Source organism: Mesoplodon bidens (genome assembly GCF_964165515.1).
Source record: "Mesoplodon bidens genome assembly, chromosome: 1".
Lineage (NCBI taxonomy): Eukaryota > Metazoa > Chordata > Mammalia > Artiodactyla > Ziphiidae > Mesoplodon > Mesoplodon bidens.
The window spans coordinates 151178658-151198342 of NC_138176.1; the positions used below are offsets into that span (position 1 = coordinate 151178658).

Below are 19685 nucleotides of genomic sequence, written 5' to 3' on the forward strand. Positions count from 1 at the left end.
ACTTCACAGGAACAAAACAATGAATTGAGATTTGGACATCTTCGGTTGAAATTTAAATTCATGCAAAGCAGGCCTTTTTTGTCTGTTGGTTAATTCAGGGCATAATGATTATTAGATTTATTTGTTTAAAAGGAATACAGGGACTTCCCCGGTGGCGCAGTGGTTAAGAATCACCTGCCAATGCAGGGGACATGGGTTCGAGCCCTGCACCTGGAAGATCTCACATGCCATGGAGCAGCTTGAGCCCGCGTGCTGCAACTAATGAAGCCCACGCGCCTAGAGGCCATGCTCCACAACAAGAGAAGCCACCACAATGAGAAGCCCGAGCACCACAACGAAGAGTAGACCCCCTTCGCCACAATAAAGAAAACTCGCCTGCAGCAATGAAGACCCAACACAGACAAAAATAATAAATAAATAAATAAATAAATAAAAATTAAAAAAATAAAAAGGAATACAGACTTCCTCTCATAAATGAATTGGCAGACTTTCACACATTTTAATAGCTAGAATCATATTTTCTTCCCTTAAAAATTGTATTTTCTTTTATTGACTAGGCTCTGTGTGCTGCTGTGGTGAAACCAGATGTTCTGGAAACAATGGCTTTGCTGTTCAGTGGAGCAGATGTCATGTGTGCAACAGGTGACCCTGAGCATAGCACCCCCTATCTGCTGGCCAAGAAGGCGGGGCAGAGTCTGCAAATGGAATTTCTCTACCATAACAAATTCTCAGGTTAGTCCCTATCCCTTCACTAGCCTGATCTCTCCTTATATATCCCCAAGAGAACTGAAGCACGAATCTGTTTGTTTCTCAAATCAGAAAAACCATCAGAATGAAAAGAAAATGTAATTACCAAAAAGATGGATGATGCTTATTAAGACCCATGTTTTACTTCATTTAAAGGGGAAGTTTAGGAAATAAATCTTATATGTGTCTTTAATTTTATAAATGGGAGATTAAAATAGTTCATCCCACATAATCATTTTCACCAAAATTAAATCTAATTTTCATGCATGAATAATAAATACAACTGAAGTGCTTACTTGCAAGTTTTATGCAAAGTAAAATAAATATCTCTGTATATTTATTCTGCGGTATATTTGAAGTAGTTTTTCTTCTACCTCAAAACTCACCTACAGGGCTTCCCTGGTGGCACAGTGGTCTAGAGTCCGCCTGCTGATGCAGGGGACGCGGGTTCATGCCCCTGTCCGGGAAGATTCCACATGCCGTGGAGCGGCTGGGCCCGTGCACCATGGCCGCTGAGCCTGCGCAGCCGGAGCCTGTGCTCCGCAACGGGAGAGGCCACAACAGTGAGAGGCCTGCGTACCGCAAAAAACAAACAAACAAACAAAAAACTCACCTACATATTTATAAGCAAAGGGAAAATTGTTTACATTTCAGATTTCAGATGTGTTATTTCTGTAACTTTTCTAGATTTCCCTCAACATGACATACATTCTGAAGGTGGATTAAGTCAAGAGTCCTCCCAGTCCACGTTCCTCTGTGACTTTTTGTATCAGGCTCCTGCTGCAGCTTCTAAACTCTCTTCAGAAAAAAAACTGCTTGAAGGTATCTTTTCTTGCTCCTTTTAGATTTGTAATCTGGTAAAACTTTATTTCATTATCAAAACAATTAGGTTTAAATTTTGATTGTTTTTTTCCCTTAAGATGTTAGATTTGATCTTGCAGTAGAGAAATATTTTTTTGAGGTTTTATAAATGGTTCCAGGCACAGATATTATTTCATGCACTGCAGCAAAGATTTACCACTGGTTTGGAATGCTGAGTGAATTCTCAGCAGAATTCAGTGATATCTACCTCAGGGCCAACCAATTCTGTTTTCAGGATTAAGTGTTATTCCAAAGAAATGTGAAACTTAGCCCCTTCCATTCGGGACAGAAACCCTAACTGGGGAGATAATATAGATAAATGTCAACATGTAGGAAGAACTGACAAGTTTTCAGTACATATTCTATCAGTATTCTATCAGTATATTCTATCAGTTCAGTTTGTCCTGATGATAAGTGTGTGTGTGTGTCTGTGTAAGTAAATAAAGCTTAAGCATGGTTTCAAAAAAATGATGTGAATTAATTTGATTTAACAACCTATTCTAGGTTTGTGGCATTAATCTTAGCAGAATCATAGTAGGTTTGTGACATTAATCTTAGCAGAATCATCATTTATCCATCTAGCCATTCAGCTCCTTGAATCAGGCCTGTGCTGGGCATTAGGCATACGAAAATGAGTAAGACAGAGGCCTCATGCTCTTGCTATATACATTTGAACTAATTTTAGAAATGTAGGCATGAAAATATAATGATCTCTGTCTCACTGGAGCAAAAAGAATTTAAGAGAGATTAATCTGTGCAGGCCAGTTGATGATGGATATTCAGAGGCTTGGGAGCCTGGTTAGTAATTCCCTAGGTGGTAAAATCTAGCTATATTACTCGATCAAAGGAACAATAGGATGAAAAACTAACTTTAGAATGTTAACCTGGATCCTCATGCATTTGAAGTGATCATTTCAGTTAAAGGCTTTATTTCCAAACAAAATTGTAAACCTAAGCAGAATTGTACTGGGATTAAGTATACTTTATTAGATTTTCCTGTAAACAGTACCTCTCCTTTAGTGAGCATGTACTAAGTGTAAGGCATCACTTTTTTTATGTTCATTGTAATCCTCATGAAAGCTCTGCAAGATAGTTGATATTATGCTGATTTCACATGAACAGTGGAGGAGCTCGACATGAAACAGAGTTTTACATCTGATTTGTGTTATAATTGTTATTGTAAAACTTTGGCTTTGGTGAGTGTGATGGCTGGGTGACACTAGATGGCAGACCATTTTTATTCTTTGAGTTTAGGTTTTTTTTGGTTCTTTCAGCAAATGGTTTTTAATGTCTTCCTTTACGCAATCTAACCAATAATAAATAACGAATTTTACAGAGATTTTCTCATCTTCCATTGCTTCTTGTCTGTATTTAACCCTTAAGTAGTCGAAAGTTGAGTGATCAGGAGGGAAAAAGTATCAGAACAATCTGTGAGTTGACGATAGTAATTATTAAAATAATTGAACAACAAGGCAATTAATGTACTTGTTAATAAGCATACAAGCTTTCTAAAATGTTTCTTATAAATGGTAGGATATCTTGGATCCACCCTTCAAAGAACTTATACAAAGATGAAATAGGGAATTTGAAATATAAGCTTTTCTTCCTAAAGCTTCTCAATATATCATAAGTACTCTGCAGGCTAAAAATAAGCTTTTACTTGTTTTTTGGTAATTCTGGTTATAATATTTATAGACTTACCAGTTTCTTTTAATATTTCATTGAAATAGATTGTTTTTCTTAATCACTTGAGGACTGAATTGATGTTTTAAACTTGTAACTAAATCATTCTTTCCTTTTTATCTTTTATAAGTTAATTATGGATTTTTGTTGTTAAAATTTATTTCAAAAAACAGAAACCAGTGCATTCTCCATATATGTAATTTAATTGGGGATATTTTCTCATTTTGGAGCATTTGATTTAAGTAATGGGAAACTGAACTTTTGTACTTTGACCATGCAGCACACAGAAATGATTTCATTGGAAAATAATCTAATGACAAGGTATTCTTTGATGGTCTTCATTTCTTCATCCAATATGTCTCTCATTTCAAACTCAGGATAGACCATGAATCAGTTGGCTACCCTCCATCTTCACTAACATCATCCTAGCTCCAGCCACCATCCTGTCCTGCCTGGGCTGTAATACGCCCACCCCTATCCCATGCCCCAACCCCGCTTACTTGCCGATATCTGCCCTAGCTTCCCTTCAAACCATTCCCCAAAACAGGCTTAGTGATTGTTGAAAATGTAAATCAGATCATGTATTTCCATCATTCAAATACATTTAATGGCTTTCCATTACAGAGTATAACTCTCTTCCTTATTAAGACCTTAAAGACCTTCTCGTGCCTTCCCCCTTTCATCTCACATCCTTCCTTCCTATTCTGCATGCCTGGCCACACCCATTTCCTGTCTGTTCCTGCAACGTGCCGCTTTCATCTTCTGCCTCCTCTGGACCTTTGTGATTGCCGTTCACTCTGCAAGGAGCTCACTTCCCCCAGCCTGACTGCTTCTCATCTCTCAGGGGATCAATTCAGTGCTACCTGGTCGGAGAGACCTCTTTGGCAGCCCACTAAAGAGTGCACCCACTGTCAGCTCTTCTCTTTCATAGTGTGCTGCTTATTTCTATCATAGCACTCATCGCATGAAAATGATCCCTCCTTCTTTGATTTGTTTCTCTCCCCCTCTGGAGTGAAAGCTCATTGAGGCATCAGCATTTTCTGGTTTATTAAGGATTATCAAATCCCTGGCGCCTAAAACAGTGTCTACACATAGTAGTCATGTGATAAATATTTGTTGAATAAATAGGCATTTCTCTAATCACATTACTACCAGTGTAAAAGCACAGCTGACTTAATATAATTTTTATTGAAGTATAGTTTCTGTACAACATTGTATAAGTTACAGGTGTACCATGTAGTGATTCATAATTTTTAAAGGTTATATTCCATTTATAGTTATTAGTTAATATTCTGAACAAAACACATTTTGTTCAGAAAAAGCCTACTTAAAAATGAAGAAGAAAAAGTCGAACTACCAAGAAACATAGAGTTCTGGTGGGTTTTTTTGTTTTTCTTTTCTGTCAAGATTCTGCAGTGGTGGTACTCCTGTTGAGCACCAGCTTTATGGAAAAACTGAATTATTTGGAAAGATTTAGAGATTAAAGTGTGGTTGTCACCTTTGCCTCTGAAAGCATCTGGACTGTATAACTCCATGAGGGCTTGTCAGGACGGCCATAGAATAGACTGATTAAAAACAAAGAAGTCGGGGAATAAAATGCATGCAAGTCCTTCAGAGAGTTACAGAGGCTTCAAATTGTCAGTTCAGGTTTTCAGGATTTGAAGTTCTTCTAGCCTCTGGTTATGAAGACTGATCTGTATTTTTCTTTTTCTTCCCAATTTAGTGTTCATGAAAGGAAAGATTGATAGCTCTTGTTAAACCGAAGTGTAGAGCTGAATAATAGCATCCTGATTTTGTTTTCTGTTTTCTCCCCTCAACTGTATTATTTTCCCTTGGTATCTTACCTTGATTTGTTGACACAGCATTTGATTTTTAAAAAGAAAGTGGTTGATACGGTTTACTAGAAATTCTCTATTAACTGTTTATATTTTATTTTATAGATTAGCATTGAGGAATTTTGAAGGTCTTTTGTCCTATAAATACCTAACTCGTATAGTTTACAAATGTTTCTCCAAGGCTGTAATACATTTATTTTAGATCAAAAGGATTCCTAATGTGTATTCCTGTCTTCTGTGAACACTGAATGCCATCAGTTGAGGAAATTCTTCATCAGGAAACAACTTCATGGTTTCAAAAAATAATAGTTTCGTCTTAACTCTCATACATTTATTGTGCACATATCTATTTGAAGGTATGACCTCTGCTGTACCCTGATGCATTTAAAAAATGGACATACATGCTTCAAGCATGTAACAGGCACAGAGAGGCAGTTTGTGAAGTAGATAAAAGGGTAGCTTCCCTAGTTGACTGCCTGGGTTTTACCCCCAGCTCTGAGGCTAAGTACTTGTGTGATGTTGGGAAGGTCAGTCAACCAGCTTGTGCCTGTGGGCAGGGTATAAGGAAAGGGGTATGTAGTAATACAGCTGACCTAACTGGGTTGTTCTGAGGATTCAGTGAGTTAATGTGCATAAGATGTGTAGAATAGTGTGTGCCACATGCATATGATGATAAGGGGGTGAGGAGGAGGAGGAAGAGTAGCAGAGAGGCTATCCATGTACACAGCTGCTTTTGGTTTCCAGTGAGCCTTTGAGTTTAGGTATATCCTACAGGTGGTAGCTGACAACCAAGCTGCCCAGCTCTGTTACAGTATCTACATCACTTCATAGGAGTATTTCAGCAGGTCACCTCTGGAGTTCTTTAGTTGTGTGTGAGTAAATTCCAGTAGTGTTTTTCTTCCCTGATCTAAACGTCAAGGTTGAATAGAAACAGAGAACAACCCCTCCAGCCAGTCCAACCACCATACACACAACCTTTTGTCTAGTAAATACCTTGTGTCCTCAGAGTTGCCCATTCTGTGCACCATCTGGTGGACATCTTCTGGTAACTGATTAAAAAGTAAGACTTCTGTAGCAGAGAGGGTGTCCTGTCTGAATTAGCCCAAGCAGACCAATGCCATCCAACGTAATTTTGTTAAAGCTTTTTGTTGCTTCCCAGATGAATAGAAATGTCAGGATTTACTATCACAGCTTTGCTATTATAAATCCTTAAAGGTAATATCTGTGCCTACTTTGTTTGACCCCTGGCCTGTTTTCATTTATAAAAAGGAAGCTCATCAAGGGTTATGGTGATGATGCTACAGGATTAAATCTCCTCAAGCCCATATTTCTAACTTACAGTGATCCTGTACTCACCTTTTAAAAGAGATCTGTCATTTGTTTCCCATTAGAATTAAGATAATTAGATTCTGCATTTACATTTACTTTATGTATCATGCATTTGGCACTTTTTGTTTAAGACCTTCCAATGGCTCCCACTTGTCTACAGGTACAAACTCCTGAACACCTCTCATGTAAGACTCCCGGGGCCTGGCCTCTGCCATGAGCCTTCAGTCTCGTTTCCTAAGTCCTAACTTTACATGTAATCTCTTTCTTTGGCCAGGTAGGTTTTTGGCAGTTTCCTCTTTCTATGACTTTCCTCCCACAATTCTTTCTGAGAATTATGGAAGGACTGTAGCTCAGAAAGCATTTTTTGCTGCTTTAGAAACATCCTTTTCAGCCATAAATGACTGTTTCAAAAGCTGTATTTTTGTTTGAAGTTTTTTTCTTACGACTCCAGTTTGAGGGTAGCTTCCCTCCAAGAATGGGTCTAACCTTTGAAGGGTCCACCTCAGGATGATGATGAGAGAGACAGAGCTCTCACTAAAGTATAGGCAGTTACTTCCTTATTCTGAAGACCAACTGCTATTTTCTGCCCTTGTTTTATTGGATCTCTTTCTATATTTAATGTTGGTATTTATTTTATTTTATTTTTTTTGCGGTACACGGGCCTCTCACTGCTGTGGCCTCTCCCGTTGCGGAGCACAGGCTCCGGACGTGCAGGCTCAGCGGCCATGGCTCACGGGCCCAGCCGCTCCGCGGCATGTGGGATCTTCCCGGACCAGGGCATGAACCCGTGTCCCTCGCATCAGCAGGCGGACTCCCAACCACTGCGCCACCAGGGAAGCCCCGCTTTCCTGTTTTATACACCGTCTCTTCTCATTTTCTTCATTGCTTTCATGGACACTTCTATATCCATTGTTCCCTAAGTTCCCTAAGATTTTATCCTTGGTTACTGTGTATTTTCAACCACTAGCTGTATGCTAAAGACTTTCTGGTCATTGAGGCCTTTCCTTGCCCTGAAGATGCAAATTCATGGGGTGATCTGCCTAATAGGTGTTCCTACTTGGATTTCCAGGGGATAGCTCTCATTTCGCATATATCGAAGGAAACTCAGATTACATGCACTAAAACTGTTTCTATTTTATTTTCTTGTAGAAAAAAGTAAACATTTCTGCCCACCTTGTAATCAAAGCTAAAAATGATACAACCATTAATAAATTCTCCCTTACCCCCTTCATCCCATCAATACATGTTGTATCCCTTTAAAACACACAGGTGCATGTATGCATTTCTCTCTCCCTTTCCTCCCTCTGTCTCCTGTCTCTCTCTATTGTCCCCCATCCTTTCCCATCATTCTGTCTCCCCCCTCCCCCACCCATTATCCTTACTACTACTATCCTGCTTTGGATGATCTTCATCTTTCACTTAGACTTCTTTTGACAGTGTCCTAACTGGTTTCCTGCCTCCAGCCTCACCTTCTCACATCCATTTTCCACAGAAAGGAAGTGTGTAAAATTTAAATCTGGAATTTTCTTCTGCTGGAACCATTTCAGTGGCTCACCATCAACTGTAAAATCAAAGCTCAACAAACTTTTCTGAAAAGGGCCAGATAGTAAATATTTCAAGCTTTGCAGGCCAGATGGTCTCTGCCACAAGTCATCTCTGCCCTTGTAGCAGGAAAGCAGCCCCAGAAAATCCATAAATGAATAGGTGTGGCTCTTTTTCAATAACACTTTATTTTCAAAAACAGGTGTTGATCTGGATTTTGCCTGCAGGCCATAGTGTGCTGAATTCTTAACAAGATGAATTTCAAATCCCCTAAACAGGGCATTAAGAGCATTGTAGGGTCTGACCCCTTCTTTCTTTTGCTCACCTACCTCACATCATCCACAGTCTTACTTTTTCCCTCCTACAATGTACTAATTACCTCCTACATTTTTCCCTCCTAATACTCTGTACAGACATTAGTCTTTGCCATTTCAGAGTTGTTTTGCAGTGGTCTCTTTATGGATCTTCTTGTTTCTCTGGTCATCAGTGTCATAGTTGTTTTTGTCTTGTATGTCCCTGGCTACTAGATTGTAAATTTTTTTGAGAGCAGGGAGTGTGACAACTTTTTATCCCATGCAGCAATATCATGCTCTTTACACAAAATAGGAAATTAATACATTTATTTATTTGAATCCAGTCATTATTTAAAACCACATATTTTAAAATTTGATTTATGGTATAGCTCAATTTATTTTTTGTTTTGTTTTAAATTCCTAGAGACAAATAAAAAGTGGTGTGTTCTGGAAGGAGGCTTCTTGAGTTACTATGAAAATGATAAGTCTACCACGCCTAATGGCACCATTAATATCAATGAAGTTATCTGCCTGGCTGTACACAAAGAAGACTTCTGTTTAAATACTGGGTAGGTCTATCATTAAATGGTTAGGAGTTGAAAGTATTTTCTGGTATGTATCATACCAGGTAATAAGGATTTTATTATCATTTCACTTCAGTTGCTTCTTTTAGAAGAGTTTAATGGTTTCTTGAAGCCTACTCATTTTTCAGCTTCTAAAAGTTCCTTAGGGAATTCACTAAAAAGTGGAAAAATTTAAATATTATATTAGGTAATATGAAAGGCTGACATGTTTGCATCTAATTTTAAGTAAGTTTATGTCATTCCATTCTTGAATCCCATAATTTTTATGACTTATTCATTATTTAAAATAGTGGACTAGTGACAAAATTTATGCTTAATTAAATGTATCATGGTTAAAAGAGCTGACAAAAAATTCAGTGGTTCACAATAAAATAAAATATTAAGCATATTGAAATACTAAATTCCTTAAGATCTACTTTGGCATTTTTATGGTCTCAAAAAAGTTTTAATTAAAAGAGTAAGCATTTTTTATTTAATATGTTTGACTTACAAAATAGTTTAATAGGATTCTGTGAGGACTCTTGGAAATTGACCCTCTAAAATCTTTGGTGTGAAAGTTTCTTTCACATTTTGTCATGTAATTAATGAAAAAGTATGAATACTAAAATCTGCAAAAACCAGTTTTATAGGAGCATAGTATTTTAATAAAAAGTTTATGTGAGAAAAGGAAGAGATTTGTAAAGCTATGTTATTTATATAAAATTGCATGAAACATATTACTGTTATCACATAATGACCAATATATACTAGTTGAAATGACTGTTGTTTTCTAGTAAATCTGATTTGATTCTTTTATGTGAACAAAACTGGTTATTAGTTGATTTGTTTCTGTTTTAATCTTAATAGTGCTTTTACTCTAAATGAATGATCAGTTTAACATGGCTTACTATGGAATATTAAATGCATTCTATTTATTAAGTTGCTTAAATAATTTTACATTAGCATATAATCATATTCAAAAATAAAACATTCTTGATGGAATGTTACTGATACAAGTAGATATACAGGAGAAAGCATCTGTAATGAGATGTGGTTAAAAAAATAATTGCTACCGCCAGATTCTCAATTGCCTTCAATAGCATATTACAGAATTTTAAATCAGTAATGTAGCCACTAAATAATCATACAGATTTGTATTTTAGGAAGAGAGCTGACTGAAGTGATAAAGAAGAGGTTGGAGGGAGAGAGACTGTAATTACTGAAAGTTTAGCTAGAGGAAGAAATAATTAAAAAGGAAAACAGTGGGTTGAGAGACTCTTTAAGATTGAACTGATAACATTAAATGTCTGACTGAATGGATGAAGATCTGATGTCAAGGGGAAGAATAGATTAGATTCCAAAGTTTTGATCTTGTTGATGAGGTAGATGGTGATGCCTCTAAATTGGAATATGAAGGAGATACAGTAGGTTGGGGGTGAGAAAGAGGAAGAAGGAAGTTGAGTTTGGTATAAGTTATTTTGAGTAATGACAGAATATATACTTAGCATGTTCCAAGAAATACTTGGAGCTGTGGATGAGGAACAGAAGGAAAAATTCAGGGCTTGGGATGTTACCCTAATTTTATCTATGGTAAGGAGATGAAATTTTGGCATAAGACAAGATGATGGAAGGAAAATTTGTGAAGTAAGACAAGAAGAGAACTAATTAGAGAACTGTTTGGACAATGTTTGTGTTGAATTAGGGGGTCAGAATAAATCAAGAAGGAGTGGTCTGAGAGGGAAGAGGAGACAGAAGACAGCCTTTGTCACATCAAGGCATCGACAAAATCATGCTGTAGAGTGATTAGTCAGAATAATATTCCTTTTGTCTGATCCAGTGTGTTCTATTTAACTCGTTTGAATAAAATATAAGCCATCAACAGAAAAATATGGTAGGTAGGGGGTAGATAGATTTCACACCATTATTCCATTTTCAAAAGGAATTTAATTAAAAACTGGACCTTTGTATTATTTTTCTCATAAAAGCCAAACATAACCAGTGGTATCTTTTTATTCTTGTGTGCTGTAGGCCCATCTTTACCTTCGAGATCTATTTACCCTCAGAACGTGCATTTTTATTTGGAGCTGAAACATCTCAAGCTCAAAGAAAATGGACAGAAGCAATAGCCAAGGTATTTAAATATTGTTTTATTACCTAAATCCAGAGAAGATTCGTAACCTTCAGAGGTCCATGAAAATTTTATACAGGATTCTGGGAAGGATGTCCATACTTCATTAGGTTTTCGTATGTTGTAGTCAAAAGAGGTTAAGAGATACCTCCCTAGAGCCTTAAGCAGAGAAGAAATTAATGTAGGATCTTGGACAAATCATTCTTCAAATTAAGGCTGTGCTTTGATGATGGAGATCTTTTCAATGTTGTAAAGTCATTTTTATGTATGTCTTTTTATAGGTAGATGTCTTATTCATGGTATACACAAAGGGAAAAGAACAGATTCAGTAAAAGATACAAATGAAGACAAACATTGAAGGTTGACATTTTGAAAAATGCCACAAATCAACAAAAAGAATGTCTTCCTATTTCAAATCTATATATAGAAAAATGGCTTAAGATGCTGCCATTTGAAATTGCATTATAGCTCTTCAGTTTTAAGACTGATAGCAGGTTTACATAATTGTTTTGCAATCTGGACTCCTAAATCTTTAAAATAGAAAAACAAAATTTTCCACTTTCCCTCCTATCTGTAGCTATGTAAGGGATTTCCTATTTCCACTGTCTTTACTACTTTTTTGTATTTGTTTTAACAGCATTTTGTTCCCTTTGTTGCTGAAAACTTAACAGAAGCTGACTATGATTTGATTGGTCAACTCTACTACAAAGACTGCCATGCCCTGGATCAGTGGAGAAAAGGCTGGTTTGCTCTGGACAAATCTATTTTGCGTTTTTGCCTTCAAATGCAAGGTCAGGAGGATAGAATGCACTTAAGAAGACTGCAAGAACTAAGTAAGTGTGTTTTTTTTTTTTCTCTCTCTCTCTCACTTTATATTCTGCACACAATTCTTTATTGTACATGAAAGTAGTAGATTTCACATAAAATTATGATGGCTCACCCCCAAACATCATATGACTGACTCAGTAGTCTTTAAGGGTATTTAGTATAATGTTTTTTTAAAAAAATATGTTCATGCTTTTCTTCTTTCCCTTCAGCAATTAGCACAGTACTTCAAAATGGGGAAAAATTGGATGTCTTGCTCTTGGTAGAAAAAGGGAGGTAAGTGCATCTTTGCTTTTTACTCTTTATCTCTACAGCTCTAGGGAGTTGAGTATTCTGGTTATCCTCTTGGAGGAGAACCCATTATTTCGCAGCCTGTTGGGAATTTTCCGAATCGTACGTGTGTGTGTGTGTGTGTGTGTGTGTGTGTGTTCTCTTTAGTAGAACGAGTACATCGAGAAGCTTGCATATTTTTATATTCATTAGGAGAAACTCAGTATGATCAGTTATTAAAGTTTTCTACAGACCTTGATCCCTTTGCAACATTCACATATAAGTATTTGGAAGCACTTTGGCAGTTGTAAATATGTTTTCAGTGTAGTTATATGATGGCTATAAATAATACCCTGAATCATGCATAGCTAAAACCTGATTTCTCGAATTTATTCAGTTTTTCAATAAATATTAAACTTCTACTGTATATCAGGAACTGTTATAGGTATTGGGGATACAGTGATGAATAAAACAGATATGGTCTCTGCCCTTATGAAGCATCTACACTAGTGGGGGAAACACAATATAAGCAGACCAAAAAAAATGGCATAGTATTGTGTCCCTTAATTTTAAATGCTTGAAAAAAATAAGGTGAAGAGAGTGCACCTGATGGAGCAGTATTCTCTTCTCAATAGGGTGGTAAGAGAAGGTATCTTTGATCAGAGATTTGTATAAAGAAGCAAACCATACAGCAGTCTGAATAGAATGTACCAGGCACAAAGTCAAGGGTATTTTGAAGACCCCAAGGCTGTGTTGTGCTTGGAATGTTCAGGGTCTTCAAGGAAGCTACTGTGGCTGGGGAAATTTGAATGAGTGACAGTGGGAAGAAATGATTGTGGAGATATCCCTGGGCCAGAACATATAGGGCCTTACAGGCCATTATATGTAAAAATGATTTGAATTTTATTCTAAGCGTGATGGGAAGCTGCTTGATTTGAGAGCCAGGAAGTGGAATCATCTGACTTATGTTTTTAAATGACTACTGTGATTCAGATGAATAGCTTTTGGAGGACAGGAGTGAAACTGAGCATCCAGGTAGGATGATGCTGCAGAGGCCAGGCAAAACGTGACTTCCTAATGACATAGTATTGAGTGTAGGATCTACTGTGAGGGTGGAGGTGAGCAGGTCTGTTGATGGATTCAATGACTCTGAGAGTCAAGGATGACCCCAAAGTTTTTGGCCTTAGCATTTACATAAATGATGAATGGTGCTGTTTTTTTGAGATAAAAAGTACATGGAGAATAGAGGTAGGATACTAGTAAGTTTAGGGTAGTAGGCCAAGAATTTGGTTTTGGAAATAATAATTTTGAAATGTCTATTTGAAAGCAAAGTGGAGCTGGTGAGTGGGCATTTGGATATACAAGCCTGGAATTAAGTGGAGAGGTTGCAGCTGGAGATAAAGATTTGAGTCATCAGCATTTTGACTTATTTATTTAGCCAAGGAACTGGACAGATTCACCAAGAGAAGGACTGTAGATAGAAAAGAGACAAGGATGTAGCCCCAGGGCCTCCAATTTTAGAGGAGGAATGATCTAGCAAAAGAGCCTGAGAAGGAGCAGCTAGAGTCATATCACAACAATTAGGAAGAACAAATTGTTTTCTCTTGATGTTTCATTATTTGCTTTCAAATCCCTTAATTACATTAATTCAGAATGTTTAGTTCCACAAGAGTACAGGATGATTTGTAAAAATATATGTAATGATAATATAAAAATATAGCTAAATCAGCCTTCCCTCTGGTGAATTTCCATGCTGGTGACAAGGATAATGACTTTGAGCAGTTATCTGAACCTGTCTTTTCTTTAACTTCGTAGGAGAATATCAACAGCTTTAGACAGCAAACATATTGCTGATTAGATACTTACGTCAGAGTGTGTTTTTTAACTTACAAACATAGTTAGGATTTTATGTTTTTACTTATTTATTTCTGGACTTACAATGGTCAGTGATACTTTAGATTCTGATTTTCAGTACCAGATAATAGTTATACTGTTCTCTCAGAATCCTGTTACGTATGTGTTCAGAAATGATAATGAGACAGTGGATAGTATTATGGCATTAAAGTACTAGCACAAATGTACTTTTTATAGTCATCTATTAATGTTTATGGAATGCCTGCCGCCTGTTATCTACACGGCAGGAAAAAGTGGTCAGCAATACACATTGCATGTCTGAGCTCACAGAGCTCATGTTCTTAAACAAATAAGAAAGCAGAAACTTGCTAGTGGAATTTATTGTATTTATTATATGTATACATAATTTTTTCTAAATCAGGTTACTATAGCCAAGGTATTTTTCTATCATTTTTAGTCTATAAAGGATTTGACCAGTTGTACCTAGATTTTAATTAAAATGTACCAAATGTGGGTTAGTGATATTCAATTTTAATTTTTCTTTAGTGCTTACTGCATGCAGTGCACTCCCTCATGAGTGCTAGATAAGGAAGCCAGAAGACTAGATGTTTTGTTACTTTGTGACATCTTGACCTTTCCCCTGGGCAACAGGAATCAGGAGGTGAATTCAGATACACTCTGAGTTCATGGAATAGTTAAAAACTAATAGAATTCCAAAATAATGGTCAAAGCTGTGTAATTTTGTTTTTGATAATTTAAAGTTTTTAATCTACATGTGTTATCAACTAGTTACGCCGAAAGCATTTTTATGAAAGGAAAGAACAGAGAATGTGTCAGGAGGAGAGTAGGAGAAATACAGGGGCAAATATAAAACTAAGGTATTTTCCTTGGATCTCTTTGAATAGCTGCCATACAAAGGCACCATTTGAAAACAACTATGTTTATCACATGCTTATATCTTGGTTTCATTTGCTTTCCCTGTTTTCTTCAAGTCAATAATATTCAGATAACAATAATACAATGACACCAATGTATAGAACTTACCATATACTAGCCACTATTTTAAGCACTTAGCCTTCCAGTGCCTATATGATATTGAGGACAGTAATCCATTTTGACATCAAGGTAAGGTCATTTTTTAACTTAACAACCTAAATATTTCTTCTTTTTAAAACAAGTGTTAAGTATTAATTTACCAATACTTTTGTGTAGATCACTCTCAAGAATTGTCATCAAATGTACCAGAAGCCTGGATAAATAATATAAGTCACTAGAAATTAAAATTTCAACATTTTATTAGAAAATAAAAATTTTATTAGAGAACTTAAAAAGTTATTTTATTAAAAAAATGTATCCATACAATGCTTACATAATTAAAGATGAAGCAGAAAGAAGAGAGGTTAGAAGTGTGAATAAAGAATCAACCTGGGAGATGGTTAGTGCACTAGGTTGTAATCTTTGATGTAACAAAGAGCCTGCAGGTGTCCAGAGCACCTTGTGTGGTGCTGAACAGGGACCCATATGTCTATATATTTATACACACACACTCACACGTGTGTGTACATATATGTGGATATGTATATACATATGTAAATAAACGGACTTGAGATAGGGAAAAATGGAAAAAGAGCAGGTCTGGGAGAGAGCTGGGGAGATAATGAGTTTGATTTTCGACATATTGAACATGAAATGCTTATAAACAGCTAAGGAAAAGTTGCTCGGAGGGAGTTATATTTATGGATCTGACAGTCCTGATTGGTTAATGGGGTGGGGATATAGATTTTGGAGTTAGCCACATATAGAAGAAAGAAAGTGAAATCACCTAGGGAGAGTCTACAGAGTGAGAAGGGAAGAAGTAACATGTGGGAGCCTTGGTGAATACAGGTCAGTTGGAGGTGGGGATGGTTGTCAGAGAGGAATAGCTATCATGGGGTGTAAAGCTAGTTTATCCAGAGAGTGGAGCAGGAGACCAAGAGAGAATGTGGCACCAAGCCCGGGAAGAGGGTGTTTCAAGAAGGAAGGAATAGTCAAAAGTGTCAGGTGCTATCTGATGAGGACAGATACTCCATTGGTAAGTGACAGGGAGTCCATCTGGGGACTCTGTGGAGAACAGAAGTGATAAAGCAGAAACTGGATTAGAGTCGGGCTGGGAACAGAATCAGATTAGATAACCAGTTGGTCTAGGATGTCTGGAGGTTAATAGGATTAATGAGGTGAAAGGGATTTGACCCAGGAAGGGAATGTATGTGCAATTTTGTTTTAGATGGCTTGAACTTGTGCCATCTAAAACATTTTGATGGAGCAGAGATTTAAAGAAAAAAAGGAGAAGAGTGAAGGTATAAGAGAGAGGACAACAGGACAGGTCCCTCAATTCTAACAGGAAGAAAAGAGGAATTGATGGATGGTTTTGGCTGTTGGTAGCTTTCTAGATTTGGTGGTGGGATGTTGAGAGAGAGACCAATCTGTTGGTTTTCAATCAACCTGCTGGTTTTCAGTTGTTTTGTGAAGTAGAAAATAAGGATGACTCCTGAGCTTTTGGCCTGGGTGACTTTATGAATGGTTTTATCACTTACCAAAATAGGGAATATGTACTGTACTTCTCTCCCAGTACTCAAACAAAGCCAGTTAATTATAGATGTAATGGTTTAAGGTCTGTTTTAATATCATGTAAAAATAAGAGAATTTCATTGCATTGCCCTATTTTTCATCTGTCTTTTGATCTGTTAGCCCCTTGGGAAATACCGACTGTAAAGTACAGTCGATTGCGGTAGACTTGTCAATGACAGACAAAATTGTGGCTTTAAGAAATAAAACAACTTCTAATTATTCATGTGGGTGGCATATAAAGATAGGGAGAAGAATTGAAAGAAAGAGAAACCAACTAGCTATAAGTTTTAACCTTTATTTTTTGCTAGTAACAGCTTGAACCAGAGCTACAAATCATAAATAAACTTAAAGAATTAATTTCACATATTTTCTCTGCCCTTGTCTACCCTTGATTAAAATGTTAAAATATATTAATGTTTCTTAAAGGCAAGAGAATGAACCCCATGACTAGTTCATAACTTGATAACCATCCACTGAATATAGTCACTAGATATATATTTTAATCTTCATGGTAATTTTCTCTATATACATAGCATGAGTGTCTTTAGACAGAAAAATATTGCAATAATATTTTCCACACAGAGAGCATTTTTGCTCTGAAAAGCTCTAAGCAGAAGGTGCTCCAGATGGTGTCGCTTTAATGTGTATTCTTTGTATACTTTAAAAATTATTATTTTGGAAAATAAAGCTTTCTTGATTACACTTAAGGCTTTCTGCCATGATATTTGATGCTGTTATTGGGACTTAGATTCTGTGCTTTTCTTGGTGTAGAAAAAAAAAAAAAAGAAAGAAAGAAATCATGTTTTTGAATACCCATTGTTAGTCAGTGAATGTCCTGGACCCTGCTGAGGTCAGAAGGCACTTTTCTGGACAGTAGGTTATATATCCACTGTGACTGAAGTATTCAGTAGATTACAGCATCCTTTTCATAAAATTTAAAAGCTATTTCTGCACTTGGCCCACATTCTCTGTGTATCTCTTTCTGATAAATAAGTTACTGTGTGCACCATCTCACATTCTGTAGCTTCCTGCTCGTTTGTCAAAGACACCTATTATTAAGCTTTTATAGAAAGGCTGTTAGTTGTAATAAACACAGTATGAATAACTCATCTGTGTTAATCAGAAACAGAACAGCCTAGCTTTTTGTTGTTGTTTGTTTGTTTTAAATTTTTTAAGATTGTTTAGTTGACCTATAGTAAAGCATGAAGCACTTGATGGCTCCCAAGCCTGATGACATCCAGTTTTAACTGCAAATTCCAGACATAAAGAAGTCGACACTGAGGAATAAACATTTTATCGATATGTTTCACAATTATGGGACAGACTACTTTTCTCAGTTTGGATGATTAATACCCTAAGTTGAAGATTCTTATTTCATATCAGCTTATTCATGTGATTTTTTTTTCCCTCCTTGAATTGTGTTTTATAGCAGCTGATATGTTAGCAATACCCTCCAGGGTGAATTATCTTAAAGTGGTTTCTAAATTGTGCATTTAATTGCAAATTAAACAGTAGCTGATTGCCCACAATATCAACTTGACTGCTTTTGTAAGTTTCTGATGATTTAATTTGCAGAGATGGTTTAATCTGAATGTTGCCAAAGCAAACCAGACACTCTTCTCTCACCACCCCCGCAGGTTTTGCAGAAAGAAAGGGACAATTCAAACTTACATTATAAGGTGATTTTTTTGTTTGTTTGTTAAAGAGAATCACGATAAAGGGAATGTGTGCCTATTTAATAAAAGGTGGATTTTAAAGTATATATTATTTTCTTCAAAAATGTATTTCATTCAGTTCAAGACACCTCCCATATACTAGAATGTAAGCTTATGAACAAATAAATGCAATATGGTGTGAAAAAATACAAAAGAATGAGAAGATCCCTTCTAGATAAATGAGATCAAGATAATCACTTTTATTTTTTAAGAAAAAGTATACTTAAGTGGCTCTGGAATCCTAGGTAGGATTAGAGTAGGAAAAAAATGAGGGGTTGAGACACAAAGATCTTCAAAGAGGTGGAAACGATAGTTTCAGAGAAATTGGATAGGCTAGGGTACAACTTCAGTCCAGCTCAGCCTTAACCTTCAGTTCTTAAGGAGGAAGCATGAGAGAGTAGGCCTGGTGAGATAGATTGATACCATATTAGTATTATCAATTAAATGCAATTAATAACTTGCCTTGTTCTGGAAAGGATTGCAGGCTTTTTACAAGGGTAAAGACAGCTTTTTTTTTTTTTTTTTTTAAGGAGACTTGAAACAGGGTTGTTTCTCACATTCCTATAGGTGATTGCCTAATACTATATAGAGATGAAATTGAAAACTTGGAGGCTTTGTCTTTCTTAGGGAATAGTGTGCCTTGACACTTTTTACTAAACTGTTGGCTTCAGAGGAAACAAGCTAGTTAAGCTAATATTTCATTCTTCATTATTCTGTGATACAGTCTCTGCATCTGCAGATTTTCTTAATAATTGTTTGCCTCTTTCTGGCTAATATTCCATCACTGTGCAGCAGTTTCTTATCTGAAGGTATGGGGAAAAAACTACTGTTTCTCTATAAACTAAGATGAGGATGATTTATGGATGCGATGACTGAATAAAATGTTCTGGACTCCCATTTCTGTCCATGAAGAAATAGCTGGTATGGAACATGCCCTCTCACTTTAAACAACTAGAAAACCAGACAAAACATATGAGATGAACTATTTTCAGACTTTAGGACAATAGGTATCCCAGGATTGTGATCATGGAGAGAAGGGAAACAAGTGACATAAGGGTTAAGATCACCTTGGCTTCTTATCAGTCCCTGGCACAGGGAATGGGGGAACCCAAGCAGAATGTGGTGGTTTTGCTATATTGAAGAGGTTTTGCTATATTGGTTTCCCCTATAGAGATAGGGGAATCTGTGGTAGCTAAACATTGCAGGATACAGTACAGAGCAGAGGGGAAGATGTGCAGAGCAAGAGCTTCAGAAATCTTCAAAGGAGTTCCCTTCCACCTTCAGCTCAATACAAACCTGCATATTTGCAGGTTGAAACTCCAGGTAGAAATACTCCCAGGGTGTGCTGTGAGTTGAACAATTCCCAGAGTTTAGACACTGCTGGAGTGGGTTCAAATTTTATCTAGCCAAGTTAGATAGACTTCATTAACACA

General features: G+C 36.6%; 1 protein-coding gene across 1 annotated transcript in view; it reads left to right on the forward strand.

The window, feature by feature from the left end:
• ARAP2 (ArfGAP with RhoGAP domain, ankyrin repeat and PH domain 2) overlaps positions 1 to 19685 on the forward strand; it is a gene marked incomplete at its 3' end in the record, with an annotated part of 205821 nt that overhangs the window by 93670 nt on the left and 92466 nt on the right. The window contains exons 14-19 of the mRNA XM_081237829.1: positions 558 to 732; positions 1435 to 1569; positions 8715 to 8859; positions 10882 to 10984; positions 11619 to 11814; positions 12019 to 12082. Of these exons, the coding sequence (XP_081093955.1) occupies positions 558 to 732; positions 1435 to 1569; positions 8715 to 8859; positions 10882 to 10984; positions 11619 to 11814; positions 12019 to 12082 (818 nt within the window). The remainder of the gene's footprint in view (positions 1 to 557; positions 733 to 1434; positions 1570 to 8714; positions 8860 to 10881; positions 10985 to 11618; positions 11815 to 12018; positions 12083 to 19685) is intronic.